The sequence below is a fragment of the Chiloscyllium plagiosum genome, unplaced genomic scaffold (assembly GCF_037043375.1).
Source record: "Chiloscyllium plagiosum isolate Xiang-an unplaced genomic scaffold, Cpla_swu_hap1 HiC_scaffold_4, whole genome shotgun sequence".
Taxonomy (NCBI): Eukaryota; Metazoa; Chordata; class Chondrichthyes; order Orectolobiformes; family Hemiscylliidae; genus Chiloscyllium; species Chiloscyllium plagiosum.
In genome coordinates this window covers 53,737,410-53,758,176 of record NW_028270142.1, presented here as the reverse complement: position 1 = coordinate 53,758,176, position 20,767 = coordinate 53,737,410, and the positions used below count along the sequence as shown (strand labels likewise).

At 37.8% G+C, this 20,767-nt stretch overlaps 1 protein-coding gene across 14 annotated transcripts in view; it reads left to right on the top strand.

Annotated features, from left to right (window-relative positions):
- Positions 1-14,193, top strand: part of LOC122549183 (protein MTSS 1-like) — a 189,440-nt gene extending 175,247 nt beyond the window's left edge. For 2 of the 14 annotated variants that reach the window (XM_043688553.2, XM_043688555.2), the window contains 6 exons: positions 728-938; positions 2,301-2,420; positions 3,813-4,007; positions 7,197-7,370; positions 9,126-9,288; positions 11,013-14,193. In XM_043688553.2, coding sequence (XP_043544488.1) covers positions 728-938; positions 2,301-2,420; positions 3,813-4,007; positions 7,197-7,370; positions 9,126-9,288; positions 11,013-11,755 — 1,606 coding nt within the window. In that variant the 3' untranslated portion in view covers positions 11,756-14,193. The remainder of the gene's footprint in view (positions 1-727; positions 939-2,300; positions 2,421-3,812; positions 4,008-7,196; positions 7,371-9,125; positions 9,289-11,012) is intronic. The other 12 variants (XM_087986260.1, XM_043688563.2, XM_087986259.1 and 9 more) reach the window with 8 other exon arrangements.
- The last annotated feature ends 6,574 nt before the right edge of the window (positions 14,194-20,767 follow it).

The window sequence follows — 20,767 nt, the reverse complement described above, 5'->3', positions numbered from 1 at the left end:
GGGATGAAGGATTATAGGAAGATGGCAGGATAATGAGGTTGAGAAATATTTCAGCTATGATCAAATGGTGGAGCAAACACGATGGTCTGAATGGCCTAATTCTGCTCCTGGATGTTATGATGTTATGGTCTTATGATCTAATATGTATTTTGTGCTCCAAGTACAATGTAAAAAAGTTTGTGCATTGTAAAATTACAGAGTAGTTGAAAATTCTGCTTAAATAATTGTTTTATTTTAAGCAAAGGACAAACACCAAAGTATTTTATATTTGCAGAAGAATAAATGGATCCTAATGTGATAGTCTATCTTCTGTTCCTGTCTCTGACCGAGTGTTCTTCATTGTTGAAAAAAGCTCCCATTTTCTGTGACTGCAGTAGCTATTGGCATGCCATGTTTGCATTCATGTCACCAATGCTCACTCTAATTTTTCCTCCGACTAAGAATAAAAATTATAAAATATATTGTTGTCTTTAGTTTATTGAATGAACACACTGCTAATTTGAATGAACATGGTAATACTGTTGTAGGCTGAAGAAATCAAAAACTGGCATGTTAGGTTAAGCAAATGCCCAACAATTTGTTTTTCTGTATCAATGGCAGAGTTTTTATTTATTTTGTTTTCTTGATTTGGCTTATCATTAAATGGCTGTTGCTTCTGATATGTGGGGCCTGAGTGTTTAATTGTACATGGTCTTCCCCTTCCTGTCCTCCCTTTTGTCTCTCTTAGCAGTCTGAACAGCGTTAACAGTAGTGACTCCAGGTCCAGTGGATCCCACTCTCACTCGCCCACTTCACACTATCGCTACCGCAGCTCCAACCAACCCCAGCAGGTTCCAATGAGGCTGTCCAGTGTGTCATCCCATGATTCTGGCTTCATGTCTCAGGATGCATTCCAGTCTAAATCCCCTTCCCCAATGCCACCAGAAGGAACCAACCAGGTATGTGAAATTGCATGACATGTCAATTCTTTGAGCGAAGCAGATTTTGGTTATTAAAAATAATGCATAATAATGCAAGGCTGTGAATCAAGTGACTCTTTTGAGTCCTATAGTTGCATTTTTCAACAATGGTGAAACATAACCACATTTAAATATTTTAGGTCATAAAATGTATAAATTTTTACAAATTTTAAAATTAGCAATAGAAATGTTGAAGAACTTCAGCAAAATCTATGAAAAAAATGTATGTAGTTTAAAATCTGTCAATTTCATTGCACTACAAGGAGTGAAGACTGTCTTATGCTACTGTGTTTTAAAGATAGATGTTTTAACTGTCAGAAAAAACAAATGTTGTGTCATATGAACTCAGTACAAGTGTTTCTGTTGGTAATTGTTCCTTTACAATTTTAGCAATAGTTAAGCTCTGGATCATAAATCATTGTCAAGACGTCTGGTTTTATACATTATTCAGTGCATCATATGTCTATACATTTCTGATTTATTAATTTAGCTGTTATAGTGTTCAGCTATTTCACCCACCTAAAGAATTTCACCACTTAATCTTTTGGTTATGGATTGCCGTTCATGCTGTTACTTATTTTAATTCGCTTTCAAAGATTCAGTGGCAGCAAAGGACTTAGTTTACATAAACTCCAAAACAAACCGTATCCATTATAAAACATTTTTTCAAGATATAAACTCATTTTACAATATGGTCTTGTCTGTTGCAATACTCAAAGCAAAAATATAGTGTAAATAACACCTTTACAGAACCTCAGCACTTTGGAGCTGGTGAAGTGCTCACTTTGTGATCACAGCAGCCAATTGTAACATGTGAAATGGTTGCCACGAGAATTTAGGTATTGTGGGTATTTCTACTTGGTGTGTGAAATTATTTGTTTTCTCATTTCTTTTGTTTTTTTTGTCAGTTTCTTGAATTAGAACGCTTTATATTAGTATTTGAGCTTACTGGGATTAGTAAGAGTGAATTAAAAACAAAAGAATTGCTAGTATTATTGAGCAAGTTGGGCAGAATCTGTGAGGGTAGAAATGTTTCAGGGTGCTGAACTTTCACCAAAGTTGATTTAATTATCTTGTTATTTAGAAAGAAGATTATTCACAAAATTTATTGCTTGCCTTCAATCTTAGTGTTCTGTGCATTAGTATGATTGAACTTTCCTGTCTTTGTTTTCTTGCTATTACTTGATGGAGTTGGTTGTTGTTGAAAATGGTTTGTGGTGATTTGGCTCTAATTCTATGCTTTTCTTCTCTCTGCCTTTTTTTGCTTTTCCACTTCCACTTCTTTCTTCATCATCTCTCCTCTTTGCATTTTACTTCATCCACCATATTGGTGCTCTGCAGAATTCATCAAGCTCTGCCTCCTCTGAAGCATCTGAAACGTGCCAATCAGTGAGTGAGTGCAGTTCACCCACTTCCGTAAGCTCAGGTTCTACCATGGGAGCCTGGGCATCAACAGAAAAGGTGATAAATCTTGCTTGTTCTGCCCACCTCCCAGTCTGTAAGTCTACAAAATGAGGAAATATTCAGATTATTGATATTTTAGGAGCTTTCATTTTTTTCAGTTTGTCATTGATCCTATATACTTGATGAAATTTGTTTATGAATTGTTAAATATTTGAGTTAATTGTACATAAACTGGAGTGTTCTGAAATTGTTCAGTCAATCTAAAACAAAAATCACACTCTGCTAAATGATCAGTTAAATAAAACACCCACTGCTTTGGTTTTGAATCAATAGACCAAGTTCAATCCATTGGTGGGGATTGTAATAAGAATACTGCTAAATACTTTCATCCTGTTAATGGAGGGAAAGGATAATGTTGTACAAAGTTTGCACTCCTCGCATCCTATCCTCTGTCTAGTGATTGTGGCAGGATGCGTATGCATGTGTCATTGGATAGAAAAAGAGAATAAAGGAGGAGGAGTAAGCCATTCAGCCCTTCGAGCCTGTTCAACTATTCAATCTGAACAAGGCTGATCATCCAATTCATTATCCTGTTCTTGCTTTCTCCCCATATCCTTTGATCTGTTTATTCCTAAGAACTATACCTATATCTTTCTTGAAAGTCTTAAGTGTTTTGACCTCAGCAGTTTCCTGTGATAGCGTATTCTGTGGTGGCATATTCCACACGCTCATTAACTTCTGGGTGAAGAAATTCCTCCTCATCTCTACCCTAAAAGACCTTCCCCTCATTGTTACACTGTGACTGGATCAATCATTTTTGAAATTTTCATCTCGCCTCCATTTAAGTAAATTGTTCGCGGCTGCTGTCTGAGCACACACATGAATGAGTGTTTGGTTGAGGTGCTAAAGGACCATCAATCTTTGAACGAGGGCATCCCAACAGTGAATCAGTATCTTCAGGAGAGAATGGGAGGAAGGGTTGGAGAAAGAAAAAAGAAGCACCAGCTGCAAAGTTTAAACTGTCTTAAATCTCGGCTAAAAAAGGTTATGTTTGCTTTATTAACTTTGCTTTATTAACTTAGCAATGGAAAGCTATCTGTGAGGATCCCTTGCTATAAAGCAATACTTGAGCATAATCATGCCAAATTATAGGAAGCTACTAAAATATTTCTTCAGAATTCATTGTTATTTGAAAGTCTTAAATTTTTAAAAGTTAATATTTTTATTTCTATGTTAACTTTGCTTTGAGTGTTTACTTGAAATATATGAAGAATTCTTACCACCCTACTTTAGGCTGGATATTTATAATAACTTGTGAAGATTTTTTTTCCTCAGTATATGGATGCTATGTCCATTGATTTTGAATTTTTGTTGTTGTGACATTCTTCATAATCATTTATATTCCACATGTCCATTTTTTTGTTGTTTTGCTTTTCTGTTTGTTTGCAGTTGACAAATGGGTTTGATCACTTCAGTTCATCTAGTGAACCATACCTTGCCTCAGTTGGTACACGCTTTCTCCCACATTTTCAGCCCTCTTCCCGACCCTGTTCCAGACCTTGTTCAGCTGCTCTCCCAGTTTATCCTCATTATTATACCATTGGACCTGGCATGTTTCCATCATCCAAAGTTCCTAGTTGGAAGGTTTGTGTTTTTCATGTCTTTCTCTAAAAGTAACTTCTGAAAATAAATGCTGTGTTACTTGTTGAAACTTTTTCATAAAATAGTTTTTTTACATTTTAAAAACCTAATAATTTATAACCTTTTTCAAAACTAAACAGTCTAACACAGTAAAGGTAAATGGTAGTATTTGAAGTTTACTTGTATTGCTGCTGGTACAGCAGTTGATTCAATTAGTAAAGCCAGAACAGGAATAAGAGTGATGAACTCAGAGCATGGATCAGTACTTGGAACTACGATGTTGTGCCCATAACGGAGACATGGATTTCATGGGGGCAGGAATGATTGCTGGATGTTTCAGGGTTTAGATCTTTTAAAAAGAACAGGTGGTAAAAGAGTAAGGGGGAATAGCATTGTTAATTAGAGAGTGCATCACAGCTGCAGAAAAGGAGGTTGTTGAGGAGGTTGTGGCTACTGAGTCAATATGGATGGAAATCAGTAACAGGAAAGGAGCGGTCACTTTATTGGGTCTTTTTTATAGACCCCCCAATAGCAGCAGAGAAATGGAAGAACAGATTGGATGGCAGATCTTGGAAAGGTGCACAAGTAACAGAGTTGTTGTTATGGATGACTTCAACTTCCTCAATATTGATTGGAACCTCCTTGGTGCACATGGTCTGGATGGAGCCGATTTTGTCAGTTGTGTCCAGAAAGGATTCCTGACTCAATATGTAGATAAGCTGACTGGGGGAAGGCCAAGTTGGATTTGATGCTGTGCAACGAGCCAAGCCACATGTCAGATCTCTTGGTGGGAGAGCATTTTTGTGACTGTGAACACAACTGCCTTACTTTTATCATAGCCATGGAGAGGGATAGGAATTGACAGTATTGGAAGGTATTAATTGGGGAAGGGGAAATTATGCTGCTATTAAACAGGAGCGGTGAAGTATAAATTGGGAACAATTGTTCTACGGGAAATGCAAAACAGAAATGTGGAGGCTGTTCAAGGAGCACTTGTTGCGAGTGTTGGGTAACTTTGTCCCACCAAGACAGGCAAGGAATGACAAGAGAAGAGGAGATTCTCATCAAAACGCAGAAGGAAGCTTACTTAAGGTTGAGGAAACAAGGCTCTGGCACAGCTTTAGAGGATGACAATGTAGCTAGGAAAGAACTCAAAAATGGACTGTGGAAAGCTCAGAGGGGACACAAAAAGCCTTGGCGGGAAGGAAAACCCAAAGGTGCTCTTCACTTACGTGAGGAATAAGAGAATGATCAGAGAGAGGGTAGGGCCAATCAGAGATAGTAGAGGAAACCTGTGCCTAGATTCTGAACAGCTGGGGGAGGCCCTAAATGAATTTTTTGTTTCAGTATTCACTAGAGAGAGGGACCTTGTTGCTAGTGAGAACACTGTGGACCAGGTTAATAGACTTGAACAGATTGATGTTAAGGAAGTGCATGTGCTGGAAATTCTGGGCATCATTAAAGTAGATAAATCTCCAGGGCCAGACCAGATATATCCAGGGTTATTACGGGAAGTGAGGAATAAGATTGCTGCACCTTTGGTGATGATCTACACGCTCCACATGAGTAGTGCTGGATGATTGGAGGGAGGCAATTGTTGTTTCTCTGTTCAAGAAAGGGAATAGGGAAATCCCAGGGAATGACAGACCAGTCAGTCTTATGTCTGTGGTAAATAAGGTACTGGGGAGGACTCTGAGAGATAGGATTTATGACTATTTGGAAAAATATAGTTTGATTAAAGATAGCACGGCTTTATGAGGGGCAGGTCATGCCTCACAATCATTATTGAGTTATTTGAGGATATGACGAGACAAGTTGACGAAGGCCGAGCGGTGGATGTGATGTATATGGATTTCAGTAAGGCATTTGATAAGGTTCCCCACTGTAGGCTCATTCAGAATGTTAGGCGGCATGGGATACAGAGAAATTTTGCTCTCTGGATACAGAATTGGCTGGCCAAAAGAAGACAGCGAGTGGTAGTGGATGGAAAGTATTCCGCCTAGAGATCGGTGACCAGTGGTGTCCTGCAGGAATCTGTTCTTGGGCCTCTGCTGTTTATAATTTTTATAAATGACTTGGATGAAGAAATGGAAGAGTGGGTTAGTAAGTTTGCCGATGACGCAAATGATGATGGTGTTGTAGATAGTGTCGAGGGCTGTTGCAGGCTACAACCAGACATTGACAGGATACAGAGCTGGGCTGAAAAGTGGCAGATGGATTTTCATTTTGGAAGGTCGAATTTGAATGCTGAATACAGGATTAAAGGCAGGATTCTTGGCAGTGTGGCAGAACAGTGAGATCTTGAGGTCCACATTTATAGAACCCTCAAAATTCCCACCCAAGTTGATAGGGTTGCTAAGACGATAGTGTTTTGGCTTCCACTAAAGGGGAGGGAGTGGTATTGGGTTTAAGAGCCAGAGACATGAGGGACATTTAAGTGACGACTGGACAAGCACGTGGATGGCAGTAACTTGAGGGGTGCGTAGGTTAGGTTGATCTTAGATTAAAATAAATGCTTGGCACAACATCGTGGGCCAAATGGCCTGGACTGTACTGTTCAATGTTCTATGTTCTAAAATGGTTCATTATCAGATCCTGAAGACGTGGCTTTGCATCTTTGCACCCCCCCCCCCCCCCCCGCCCCCCAACCCTCTTCTTCCCATACCTCTGCCCCCATACCTGCACAAATGCCACTTTAGCAAAAACGGTACTACAGTGTTGCAACAGTCGTCTGTTGTGGTAATGTCTTTAAATTATAGCTGCTACTATCCTCCTCAATATTCTCCACCTCTCCACTTTCTTCCTCTTTGACTAAACTGTCACCATTTGATCTTAATATTATCTTTTGTTGCTTGGTGTCAGAATTTACAGAAAGATGCTACATAAATACAGGTTTGTCTTTCTCCTAAAGAAAATTAGAATTTTCATACTTTTCCTTTTCTTGCACAATTCCATTCAATTATCTTTATTCCTGAGTTCCTCTCCCACAGTGTACAAGAAGCAAACCCTTACTGTGAAGACAGTCTGTTTCTAGGCCATATCTATTTCAGTAAACGTGTGAATGTAGCCATCCTACTTCAATCTAAACTTTAGTGGGACAACATTTATTTGACTCTGTTACTTAAGAATGCAATGTTTTGGAAAAATGCAGATCTTTATTTACATTTTTAAATACTTGCTGTATTTAATTAGGACTGGGCCAGACCAGGTCCTTATGATCAACCAGGAGTAAATACCTTACCAAGACGTAAAGACTCAGAACAGCGGCGAGATGCTGAAGCTAAGACTCCAGTATCTATTGGCCAGAATATACAAATAGAGGAGGCTCAGAGAACTAGAAGTATGACTGTCTCTACTGCATCAAGGGTAATAACTATGAAATTGTTGATTCCATTAGAAACCATGTGCTCCTCATTGGACATGCTTTCCCTTTAAATGTTTATCTTTTTACTGTTCCCTTTTTGGAAATACTATGCATTTGTCCTGTTTTTATTATTGGAAATTAAATATTTTATCTCCCGAGCTTTAGAGAATACTCATGGTTAACAATTGATGTATTTTTACATTGTGCTGATTTAGCATACTTAATTTTGTTTAATTTTGATACTTTGATTTTGGTGGTACAATAATTAGTTTTATATCAAAAAGGTGAATTTGTCAAAAAAAAACGAAGGATAGGATATGATGTTTTCCAAATACAAAATATTAAATGATTGTTTGCTCATTTTTGACCTCTGACAAGGTTCCTCACAGCAGATTGGTACAAAAGGTGAAGTCACATGGTTTTGGGGGTGAGCTGGCAAAGTGGATACAGAACTGGCTTATTCATAGGAGATAGAGGGTAGTGGTGGAAGAATGCTTTTCGGAATGGTGGGTTGTGACTAGATGTGTTCCACAGGGATCAGTGTTGGGAACTCTACATAAATGATTTGGAGAAAAACATGGCTGATCAAATTAGTAAATTTGCAGACAGTACAAAGATTGGTGGAGTTGCAGATAGTGAAGAGGATTTCAGAGGATATAGATCAGTTCTAGAATGGGCAAAAAATGGCAGATGGAGTTTAATCCATACAAATGTGAGGCGATGTGTTTTGGAAGTTCAAGTACAGATAGAAATTATACAGTGAATGATAGAACCCTTAGGAGTATTAATATGCAGAAGGATCTGGGTGTGCAGGTCCACAGATCACTAAGGGTGGCAGTACAGGTTGATAAGGTAGTTTTAAAAAAAACTTATGGCATGGTTGTCTTCATTGGAAGGTGCATTGATAGTAAGGATAGGCAGGTTATGCTGAAGCTTTATAGAACTTTAGTTAGGCTGCACTTGGAATATTGCATACAGTTCTTGTCACCACCCTACCAGAAGGATGTGGATGCTTTAGAGAGGGTACAGAAAAGGTCTATCAGGATGTTGGCTGATATGGGGTAATTTAGCTATGAAGAAAGGTTGGATAAGATTGGGTCTGTTTGCACCAAAATGAAGGGGGTTGAGGGGTGACCTGATTGAAGTTTATAAGTTTGTGAATGGCATGGATAGAGTGGAGGAGTCAATTACTAGGGGACACATGTTCAAGATATAGGCAGGGAATTTAACACGTGCAAGGTTCATTTTTCACACAAAGGGTAGTGAGTGTCTGGAATGTGCTGCCAGACGAGGTGTGAAACAGACACAATAGCTTCATTCAATAAGCACCTAGACAAATACATGAATAGGAAGGAATTAGAGGGATACGGATCCTGTAAGTAAAGACAGTTTTAAAATAGAAGGGCAAAATGTGTCCGTGTAGGCTTGGGAGGTGCTGAAGGGTCTGCCCCTGTTCTATTTTTTTTGTACAATATGATTACATTAAGTAGATCAGCACAGTACAGGGCAACCGCCGTATCCAAGGAGTCGGTTTCTGCAGTTTCACTTAACCACGATTTACTGCAGCCCAAACATATCACGTGGAACATTCCAGAACCAGGGACCGGGGGCTGCCGGGGAGATAGGTTTCCCATTTAAATTAGTGGGTTCACTACTATCCGGGGTTTTAGGCTTCCGCGGTAGGTCTTGGAATGCATCCCCTGCGGGTACTGGGGGACTATTGTGGTAATTTACTGTGGCTTACTTGTATTTGGTAGCAGGGAGAGGAGGCAGAAAGTCATGAAGAACTGGCTTTGGCCCTCAGCAGAGGTCTACAGCTGGATACTCAGAGGAGCAGTAGAGATTCTTTGCAATGCTCCAGTGGATACAGTACACAGACAACCACACCGTGCTGTTCTGAGGACACAATCCCTTCACAAGGTAAAAGTGACTATGCTTATTGGATGCTCTGACATGATGGTAACAACAAACTTTAATTAAAAGAAAAAAATCAATTTTTGCATATAGTCAGTGCAAAGGCCCTTTCAGTCATGACATGAGTAATAAGTAACCACATAAGTAATGTGGTTAACTTTTAACTACCTCTGAAATGGCAAATAAAAGAGCAGTAAGGGTGTGCAATAAATGCAATTTCGGCCAGTGATGCCAAGACCCTGTAAATGAATTTTAAAAATGTCAGCCTCAATTTTTTCCTGAAAAGCCACATTTCACTTAGTTTACCTTATGGATGTAAAGGATTCATCTGTTACGCTTTTGCTGTGGACACATCAATTGTGTTTACAGGATTTAGTCTGAGGTTTCCACCAATGGTACTGGTGGTTGTTAAATAGCATGTTTGATGCATCTGTTTGAAATAAGAGATGTATTTATTCAGTTTATAGCAATTTGTATCTCAGAAGACTACAAGTAAAGCTGGGAATCCTATATGTAGACTTACTGCATATTAAAGAAAATTAAGACTGGACTTTCGAATGACAGGAAATATAACCAGATAGATATAACCAATATATCACTCAACTATAATGAGAACTTGAATTATTTTGGTCTCTTTATCTGATTACAGTTAAACAAAAGGTTTACAGAATTACCTTGGTTTGGATTGGTTCTTACACCTCAGTTAAGAATTTGGAAGTATTAAAATTCAAGTTGTCATATTGGAAATGTATGTTTCTCTATTGATAGTTTCTCAAGTTTAGCCCTGAGCAGATAAGTGTCATTAACAAGCCAGTAACAGTTTAATTTCCAGTGGAAAACTAATGGTTTTGTCACTTCTTTGATTCTAAACCAAATAGCAGGTAGCTAGTTGAATCTTTAAAGCAATCAAAGAATTTTCATTTTTCTGAGGTTTTGTCTTATGCAGCTTGCACTGCTATCTCACCTTGGTATAAGAAATAAATGTGAAAAGCTGTCTTTGAATTCCCCATTGATTGACTGAAACATTCAGCAGTAGGTTTAAAAACAATGGATCAATCAGGGCTCACTTGACACTTTCTTTTGCCGCTTGCCGTATCGTAAACATTTAAGCAAATGTGCAGCTGTAATCCTCACTTGTTTACAGACACACTGTTTTGCTAAAACTATGTAATTGATCATTTTCTGTTTTGTGCCCTTTGTTGGTCATATAACTCATTTGAATTTGATTTGAAAGATGCTGCTACGAGATTTGTTCAATTGATTTATAGTAGAGATCATAGTATCAAGTGAATGATACTCCAAATTCTATTTTTGCAGAGAACTTCTTCACCAGATCAAGGACTTTAACACAAGTTGACGTTAAATAAATGATTGTTTGAAGTGAATGATACCCCAAATTCTATTTTTGCAGAGAACCTCTTCACCAGATCAAGATCTTTAATATAAGTTGCCATTAAATAAATGGCCGTTTCAATGCAGTTATTTTGCTGTTGGAGACAGCCTCCTATGTATGTATTTGGAGAACCAGGTCTTCCATGTATTTTGCTGACTGCCACATTGATTCTGGATTTGTATTTAGAAGGCAGCAAGAGAAAATAATAGAATAAAACATTTACTTTCAAACCATGCATCTCTTAGTTAGCAGAGGCATTACAAGATTTTACTGTAATGCAGAGTGAATTAAATTTTCTGGATTATAAAAATCAAGTTTTTTTTAATGTTCTACTCAGTTTCAGATTACGACTACTTCTCAGTTAGTGGTGATCAAGATATTGAACAGACAGAGTTTGACAAGTCCTCCACAATTCCACGAAATAGTGATATAAGCCAGTCCTATCGTCGAATGTTCCAGGCAAAACGCCCTGCTTCTACAGCAGGCTTACCAACCAACAGTGGGCCAGTGATGATGACGCCAGGAGTTGCCACAATCAGGCGGACACCTTCAACCAAACCATCAGTCCGAAGAGGAACTATAGGAGGAGGCCCAATACCAATTAAGACTCCGGTGATTCCTGTTAAAACACCAACTGTGCCTGATGTAGGTAGTATATCAGGTGTGCAGCCTGGACCAGAGGAATGTCCAGAGCAGGGTTCTGAAGATGCAGAAATCTTGCAGATCTCTCCAAAGAGAAGCAATATACCATCATCTGGTTGCCCACTGACACCTGTCATCCCTCCTATGCCATCCCAATCTCTTAGCCCCACAGATGAAGAGAGGCAGTCTGTGATGAGCCAGCAGATAACTTCAGAAGTTGGAGCATCCAGCCTGGGTACCACACTGGCAGTTGCATCTGGGGAGCAGCTTTGTACCGATTCAGCTTTGACCTTGCAAGAGTTGGATATGGCAAATGAGCATTCCACAGCTGAGGCTGCAGAGCCCCCTCAAGGTGAAGACATGTTGAGCGCCATCCGTCGTGGAGTAAAACTGAGAAAAACAACAACTAATGATCGTTCAGCCCCAAGGCTTTCATAAATGTATAAATTGTAGAGATTAAAGTAGATTCTCTGTCAACCGGAGCAATCTATTTTCTCAGAATCTCAAAAACACACCACCGTGTATTTTATTTAAGGAGCTCATGAGAGGGTAAACTGGTGGAAGAGAGAGAAAAGGCAGTGAGGTGTAGGCCAAATAGTGGGGATGGGGAATTCTTACAAGTTGATTACCTTTTTGGATTTTATGGTCTGTAAATTTAAAAACTCTCTTCTGTTATAGCTTTTTACTTTACCAGCTGCTTTTCTTCCCCTCCCTTCTGCCAAACCAGAAGGTGCCAAATCATATCTGACATGCTATGAATTTCATTGTAATTTGCTAGAGCATAACTTGTTCAGTTTTTTTTATTCTGGAATGAAACATTTCATTTAAAAGAATATCATGTAAAGTTGATTGTAACAGCAAATTAATGAAGAATGCACCAAATTATAGGTGCATAAAGAAAAATTAAAGTTTTGACTTAGTGGGATTTTATTCATATTATTTCTTTATTTCTTTAGGATAGAGCGATAAGCAGCATCATTCAGTATTAACCTTAGTTACTGTCTGAACAGTAAATTGTGGAAATTATAACTACCAGCTAACATAATTTAAGCAATACAGAACAAATAGGATATAATGAGTCAGTGTGAATTTAATGTTTAGTCATAAATTAGAGTGCCATGACAGTGACCGCCCTTACAAAATGGATGTTTTTACACTGATAGCTAGGCATACTGCAGTTTTATAGTGCTTAATGTTGATCCTATTGAAATGAACCTTATCCAGTCACACAACTTATAATTACATATCCTGTTTTAGGCATTGCTTTCATTAAATTTAACTGTCCACAGAAATTAGTTTTTTGAATGCTTGTGATCAGATGTCATCTTTTCAAACCCATCGTAGTTAGTGTACTTTATTCATCTTTCCCTTTTCCCTTCTATTTTTCTAATTTTAAATATGACTTTTAGGCTAACACAATGGAAAGTATGTGAAATCAAGTAGTAACACATATTTTTAAAAGTCAAAGGTAGCAGGGAGTTCTCTAGGTAACAATGCCTTTTTCTCAAATTTTCTTCTTCTTAAAAAAAAATAGATTAACCCAGCAGGCTGGGCTCAGTAAAAACCCATATAATACAACTTTAAGAAAAGTAAGCAAAATCTTCATGCTATGACAGAGCAGTAGCCATAGAATTACAGCTCAGGTCTTATCCCTTGTGCAAATGTACATTCTTTTAAAATTACTTTCAGGGGCTTGTTTGTTATGTATTGCAGCTCTTGATTCATATCTACCCTGTAGTAATATTTGAATACAGACAATTACAAAATGAAAGAGTACTACAAGCATTGTGTATAGTTGCAAGCTCCTCTCTGCATGGTTAATTCTTCAATATGTGTTTATCATTTCTTGTAACCTTAAGTCCTATTGTTTTGTCAGTTTTGTACTTCATTGTTCAGTAAATGATCAGTGCCACCTCAAACTTTACTCTCTCCCTTCTTGATTCTCAGCACCCCTTAAGGTGTCAGCATGAGATGATGACAGTATTTTGGAATATCATTTGCTTCTCAATGCATTTCAAAGCCACTTCAAGCATTTAAAGTCATGTTTTTAGCTCAGACTTGCAAATATTTTTACATGATTTTCAATACCTAAGGAATCACAGACAACTGATGATGAAACATTTCCATATTTCCATACACTGAGAATACAAAAACATTCTAGAGGTTTGAAACATAAAATACTGTTTGAATTAAATAAACTGATGTGAATCTATTTTTGATTTTTGTAAAAAAAACCTCAGCAAACCAGCATTTGAAGTTTCATTCAGTAGTTGCAACATGTTTAATAAACAAGCCCCTGGCTAGAAAATAGTATTTTCTTTGTAGTGTGTATGTTGATTCTGAAACTAAAATTAAATAGGTGAGACAGGAATAGCTGATATACTGTAATAACTCCAGCTGATGCAGATTGCAAATGATGCTAATAAACAAAAGTTACTTCGTAGCTCTTTAAAAACCTGAAATCATAGAGACTTAATTGTAACCATTAAGACCTGTAAAACTGTAGGGAAACTTTTCAATAAGAGGTAGTATGTCGAAGTAGATTCTAACATTTCATCACATATCTTGCATCTCTTCATGAAGTTAAATATTAAATAATGTTGCCAAAATTTTAATAATGTGTAAACTGACAGAATTGTTTTTGAAATAGTAAAAAATTGATGTGTTTTGCATATTGTAAAAGCAGGCTATCAAACTGAAACTAGAATTGTATCTAATGGTAAATTATTGTGGTTTGTTCCTGGTTTGTATTGAGAGTTGACCTCTCCATGTGCAGTTTTTTTTTGGTTGACAGGTGTAAATATAACAATCTATAATTTTGTGTCACCTGTGTAATGATTGCTTCAGCCCACATTAAAGAAATGTTCAAAAAAATTTTCATTTTGTAACAAAATGTTTGTGTTTTTAACTCATCTAAGTTCTAAAGTTGCGAAGCAATTTGCTCTCTCATCCTCAATTCCTGAAGTCAGCATTTTAAATCTGTTTGCAGTCATTCTTGGTAGCCAAGGCATTACTGCATACATGGAGGAAATAACTCCTTACAGATCTTCTATATTTACATTTGGCATAAACAGTTTGTTTTTTTTAATATAAATTTATTCTTTCATGAGATGTGGACATGGCTGGCAAGGTCATTATTTGTGCCCCAACTAGCCTCATTAAGTTGATGTGAGCTACTTTCTTGAACCACTGTACTGTGTGTTTATGTAGGCATACCAGAATGCTGCTACAGGCAGAGTTCCAGAATTTTGAACTAGTGACATTGAAGAAATGTCAATATAGTTCGAAGTCAGATCGATGTATAAAAGGGAATTTGGGATTGTGGTAATACTTACAAGGTGGTAGAGGTCATAGGTTTGGAAGATGCTGTCAGAAGAGTCATAGAGATCCGCAGGAAGTGAAACAGACCCTTCAGTAAAACTCATCCATGCCAACCAAATATATTAAATTAATCTAGTCCCCTTTGCCAGCATTTGACCAATATCACACTAAATCCTTCCTACTCGTACACCTATCCAGAAACCATTTAAATGTTGTAACTGCTTCAACCTCCACCACCACCTCTGCAGCTCATTCCATATATGCACTAGTCTGTATGTGACAATGTTGCCCCTTAGGTCCCTTTTAAATCTTTCCCTTCTCACCTTAAGCCTATGCCATCTAGTTTTGGACTCACCTACCCTGGAGAAAAGACTTTGACTGTTCACCCTATCCACGTTCATCATGACTTTATAAACGTCACCCCTGAGTTTCCTACACCCCAGGGAAAATAGTGCCAGCCTATTCAACCTTTCTCTATAAATCAAACCCTCCAACTTTGGCAACATCCTTGAAAGGGTGCAGAAAAGATTTATAAGTTCCACAACATCTTCCCTAAAGCAGAGAGACTAGAAATGAACACAGTATTCTAAAAGTGTCCTAATCAGTTCCTATACAGCTGCAAAGTTACCTCCCAACTCCTATAGTCAGTGCACCAATCAATAAAGGCAGTAGTACCAAATGCCTTCTCCACTGTCTACTGCGACTATGCTTTCAATCCTACATTCCAGGATCGAGGTGAGTTTCAGCAGTATATCTTGTATATTCCTGCCACTGTGTGTTGGTAATGGAATCGGTGAATATTTATGTTGGTAAATAGAGCGTTGATCAAGCAGGCTACATTGACCTAGAAGGTTTTGAGCTTCTTCAGTATTGGAGCTATATTCATCCAGGAATGTGGCGATTAGTTCATCACACTCCTGACCTGTCCATTTTAGATAGTGGGCAAGGTTTGTGAAGTCAAATGAGTTACTCTCCTCAGAATTCCCAGCCTCTAACCTGCCTGTGTAGTCACAGTATTTGTATGATTGACTAGAAAATCAATGGTATCAATGATATTCCCAAGAATGTTGATATTGTTAATATGGTGATACCATTTTAATGTCAACATGATTGGTTTCTTTCTTGTTGAGGTTGGTCATTGCCTGGCACTTGTGTGACACAAATGTAACTTGCCACTTAGCAAGTTACCTGGGTGGTGTTCTGGTGTTGATAGATAAAAACACAGACTTTTTTTAGTAACTGAGGAATTGCAAATTGTACTGATCTATCCTGATCATCAGTATGATGAAATAGAAAATTATTTATTGCACCCTTTTGTGATAACTGCAATTTTATGAGAAGCTGAATTTCTGTACTTTGAATATGAGACACCAATAGACATATCCTGCTGCACTCAATGAAGTCAACCCTGCATGTTAACCAAAACACTTTGCAGGGCTTTCAGCACCTACCGATAGTATGTGTGTTCCACAAGTGTGTAATTGGGAAGTGGATGGTGTAACAAATTTGTGCTGTTTTACCTCTAGCCATTGGTTTGGAATTATCCTCATGTGGATTTGATTGTTTTGTGTAAAATTCTGAAAAGGGTGCAGGAACAGAGGGACCTGGGTGTATATGTGCACTGATGATTAAAAATGTCAGGTGGAGAGAATAGTTAATAAAGCACACAGTATTCTCGAGAAGAGTTGATGTTGAACTTGAATAAGATACTAGTAGATTTCAGTTGGACTATTGTGTACAGTTGTGGGCACCACATTATAGGAAAGGTCTAAACACATTGGAAGAAGTAAAGAAGTAATTTTGAAGAATGGTACAGGAATGAGAAGCTTTATTCATGAGGATAAACTGAAGAAGTTGGGACTGTTCTCTTTGGAGGGAAAAAAGCTAAAAGGTTGATCAAGGTTTTCAAAATCATTACTGAGCTGGATAAAGTAGAGAAGTTGTTCCTGTTTATAAAAGGAACAAGAGCAAGAGCACATAGACTTAAAGTGATGCGCAAAAGAAGCAAAATTGATATGAGGGAAAAAGAAATTGACTCACTGAGTGGTATGGATTGCATTCACTGAAAATGTGGTGAAGGTATGTTCAATTGAAGCATACAAGAGGGCATTGAATGATTATTTGGATTGAAATAATGTGCAAGGGTATTGGGAAAAAGCAGGAGTTTGCTACTAAGTAGTGTCCTAGGCCGAACCATTTCAGTTGCTTCATCAGTGATCTTCTCTCCATCAAATGGTCAGAAGCGGGGCTGTTCGCCAATGATTGCACCATGATCAGCACTATTCGTGACTCCTCAGATTCTGAAACAGTCCATGTTCAAATGCAGCAAGACCAAGACAATATCAAGTTTGGGCTGACAAGTGACAAACAACATTCGCACCACACAAATGCCAGATTATGACCGCCTCCAAAAAGGGACAATCAGACCTTCATCTTTTGATGTTCAATGACGTTACCATAAATGGAATCTACCACTATCAATATCCGTGGAGTTACCGTTGACCAGAAACTTAACTGGACTCAACATATAAATACAATGGCTACAAGAGCAGGTAGGAGGCTAGAAATATTGCATCAAGTAATACTTCCTGACTCCCCACTTCGCTGAATGACTGCAACTGCAACAACAGTCAACTTTGGCACCAGCCGGGACAAAGCAACCCAATTGATTAGCACCAGATTCATGAGGATCCATTCCCTTGACCACCAACACTCAGTGGCAGCAGTATGTACTATCTACAAGATGCAGTACAGAAATTTGCCGTAGATCCTCAGCAGCACCTTCCAAGCCCATGACCACTTCCATTTTGAAGGACAAGAGCAGCAGATGCATGGGAACGCCACCATCTGCAAAATCCCTTCCAAGTCACTCACGGTCCTGTCTTGGAAATATATCACTGTTCCTTCACTGTCACTGGGTCAAAATCTTAGATTTCCCTCCTGAGGGCATTATGAGTTCTACTGACAGCACACAGACTGCAGCAGTTTAAGAATGCTGCTCACCACCACCTTCTCAAAGGCAACTAGGGATGGGCAATAAATGCTGGCTACCTAGTGATGTCCAAATTCCACAAATGATTAAGTAGTTCCACATTCTTAACCCCGTGAGAAGAAAAAAATTCTCATCTCTGTCTTAATTTTCTAAGTGAAATCTCTTATTATACTTGTTCCATAATGTTAATCTTCCCACAAACATCCTCTTGGTATCTACCCTATCCAGTCCCTTCAATATCTTGTAGGTTTCATAAGATCAACTCTCATTCTTCTAAACTCCAATGGATGTAGGCCGAACCTGTTCAGCCTTCCTTCATAAGATAAGCAGTTCATCCCAAGAATGAATTTAGTGAACCTTCTCCAAATGCCTTCCAAAGTATTTGTATATTTTTTTCATATAGGAGGCCAAAACTGTATACTGTGCTCCAGATCTGGGCACACTAATGCCCTGTAAAACTGCAATAAAACTTCCCTGCTCTTATATTTCACTCCCCTTTCAGTAGAGGACAACTTTCCATTTGCCTTCCTAATTATTTGCTATACTTGCATACAAACTTTGTGATTCATGGGCCAGGAATCCAAATCACTCCATACAACTATATTTTGTCATAACTCTCTGAAATTGGATTCGACTTTTCTGGCTGCCAAGATGGACAAGTTTGTATTTACTCACACTATACTCCAATTGTCACTGTCCACTCACCTCCCCCCGCCAGCTTACTTAACCTGTGTTCATACCTGTGCAAATTCTGTACTCATTTTGATAACTTGCATCCCTGCCTATCTTGTCATTATCTGACGAGAGTGGCACTTCATTGATCCATACATAAAATATAATCAATGTTCAGCAAACAAACTGAATGGTACAACTGTGAGAATTCCATTGGCAACAGGGTATAAACCTTTGCCAGTAATGTCTCTTCAGAATGAGGTTGTTAAATGGGATAAAGCTGTATCTAAGTTTCTTGTGTGAATATGAAAGGCATTCTTAATTTTTGAGAATACTATGCTATTTGTTTTATTCTGTGATGCTGTCAAATGTGAATGGAACTCTTCTGATGTGGAATCAACACAAAAGCACAATTTGCATCAACATTTGCACTATTCAGCTGTACATTAGTGGGAGTTCAGCAGAAAGCTCAGAGCAACAAGTTGTGCAGACCCAACCCTCCCCTAACAATGTGTTGATATTTATGTCCTGTGAGAATTAGACATGTAAATGATTTCTATCATGCTAGTTACCTATGTCATTTATGTTAAATACTTTTATCTTCCATCTCTATGCCAGTGATAAATGCTGAAACATTTTTTATCACCACTAATTCAGTGGGTTAAAAGCTTTTACAACAAAGATATTTTTGTAGCATTTTCTGGACTGGATGATACAAATTAAGTATCAATCTGAGATGAAAAGTAAGTGTTCATTGCAGAAGGCCCAACCTTCATTATATACTTGACAAAGGGTCAGTTAGACTTTCTTTCCTTACAGATGCTGCCAGACCTGCTGAGACTTTCCAGCATTTTCTCTTTTGGTTTCACTATATACTTGATCAGGGAGTGAAGAAAAGCGTACAATACGTGGTATAGACTTGAGATTGAAGATTATTAATCTGAAAGTGTTCCTTCAGAGGTTATAGCATTTATTGCAAAACATGATTTGTCAAACTGTATCATCTAATCAATTCCAACTTAAGGTATCCTCTTCAAAATCTTCCTAAACAGCCTGATGAAATATATTTTGTGATAAATTCCTAAAATTTCCAACATGCAAACAGGCCACTTCACTCAACTAGTTAGTTAGTGCCAGTATTTATGATTCACACAAGCCTCCTCTCATCCTTTGAGAAAGGAAGCTAGTAAGGACTGACTGAAAGCACAGTGTCCTGAACAAGGTAAAAATGTAACACTTGGTCAAAGCAAATAGCTGGAGTTGTGTTGCCATGGGAAAAGAAAACATTCAAATTTGGCCAAACGGTCTAAATTATGCCGCAGGTACCAAAATCCAATCGAGTTTGAATTTTAGTGTTTGGGATGACATCAAACCAATGAAACGATCTAACATTTTGGGGTTATAAAACCTGACATTTTGAACAGTTAGGGGGAGAACTACAAATAGCTGCCAAGAAGCAACACACTGCTAGCAGAACACCTTTCTGAAAGATATCTATCTATAAGAAATTTGTGCAGCAGAACACCAAAGTCAACCTAGAGGAAACTACAGAGAAAGTTTGACATCTGAAGACTATACCTATGTTTGTAATTGATTTTGCCGTAAACGTAAGAGGGAATTTATTTTGCCAGTATTGTAGAGTGGAAGATAAAAGATAAGTTTAAGAGAAAGGAGTTGTAAATAGTTGTTGGTTTTAGTATTCTCTGTTGGACTTAAAGAATAAAATTATTAATTTTTACTTTAAATGGTGACCTATGGAATAGTTGTTTGCCTCTCAAGATTTAACAGATTACGGTGTGAGGTGAGCTTCTGTGTGTATCGAGTTTAAAATTAGCAGAGGGGCTTACCCCATGTCGTAACAGTATATCCGAGAGGACCAGCTTCTTTAATTATTAATGCACACATTTTAAATAACATAATACTTTTTAAAGACATTGTAATAATGGTCAGTTCCAACAAAATATTCACTCCAACATAATTATATATCTTAAAACAAGCTGGAGATTATGTTTTACTCCAATACGTTCCCTTCAGAATAGGTTTCTAGTCTGTTAAAATAGTATGATTTCAATGAATGACTTAATTTATATTTTATACTTAGTTTTGGTGTAAGGCTTCGTGTTTGTAAATTGTCATGTTGGATTTTCAGGCCTGAATGACATGATAACAAGTAGCTTTGTTATAATTTGTGAACTGAACTCAAGATCAAGCTAACTGTTTCCCTTTAGATTTTGTAAAAGTTCTGATACAAGAAACTATTAAAAAGAAATTGTTTTATGAATACACTGAATCACAGAGGCTAAACACTCAGCCATTACGTCCTTATATCATTTTCTATTTACAATACATACCATATACAATACCATGTACGAATTTCAGCTTTTAAAAAGCTCCATAAGTCCATTGTGTAAAATAGAATGGTGTTGAATGAGTTTTTTCGGGTTGAATTATGAAGGATTGTGGAT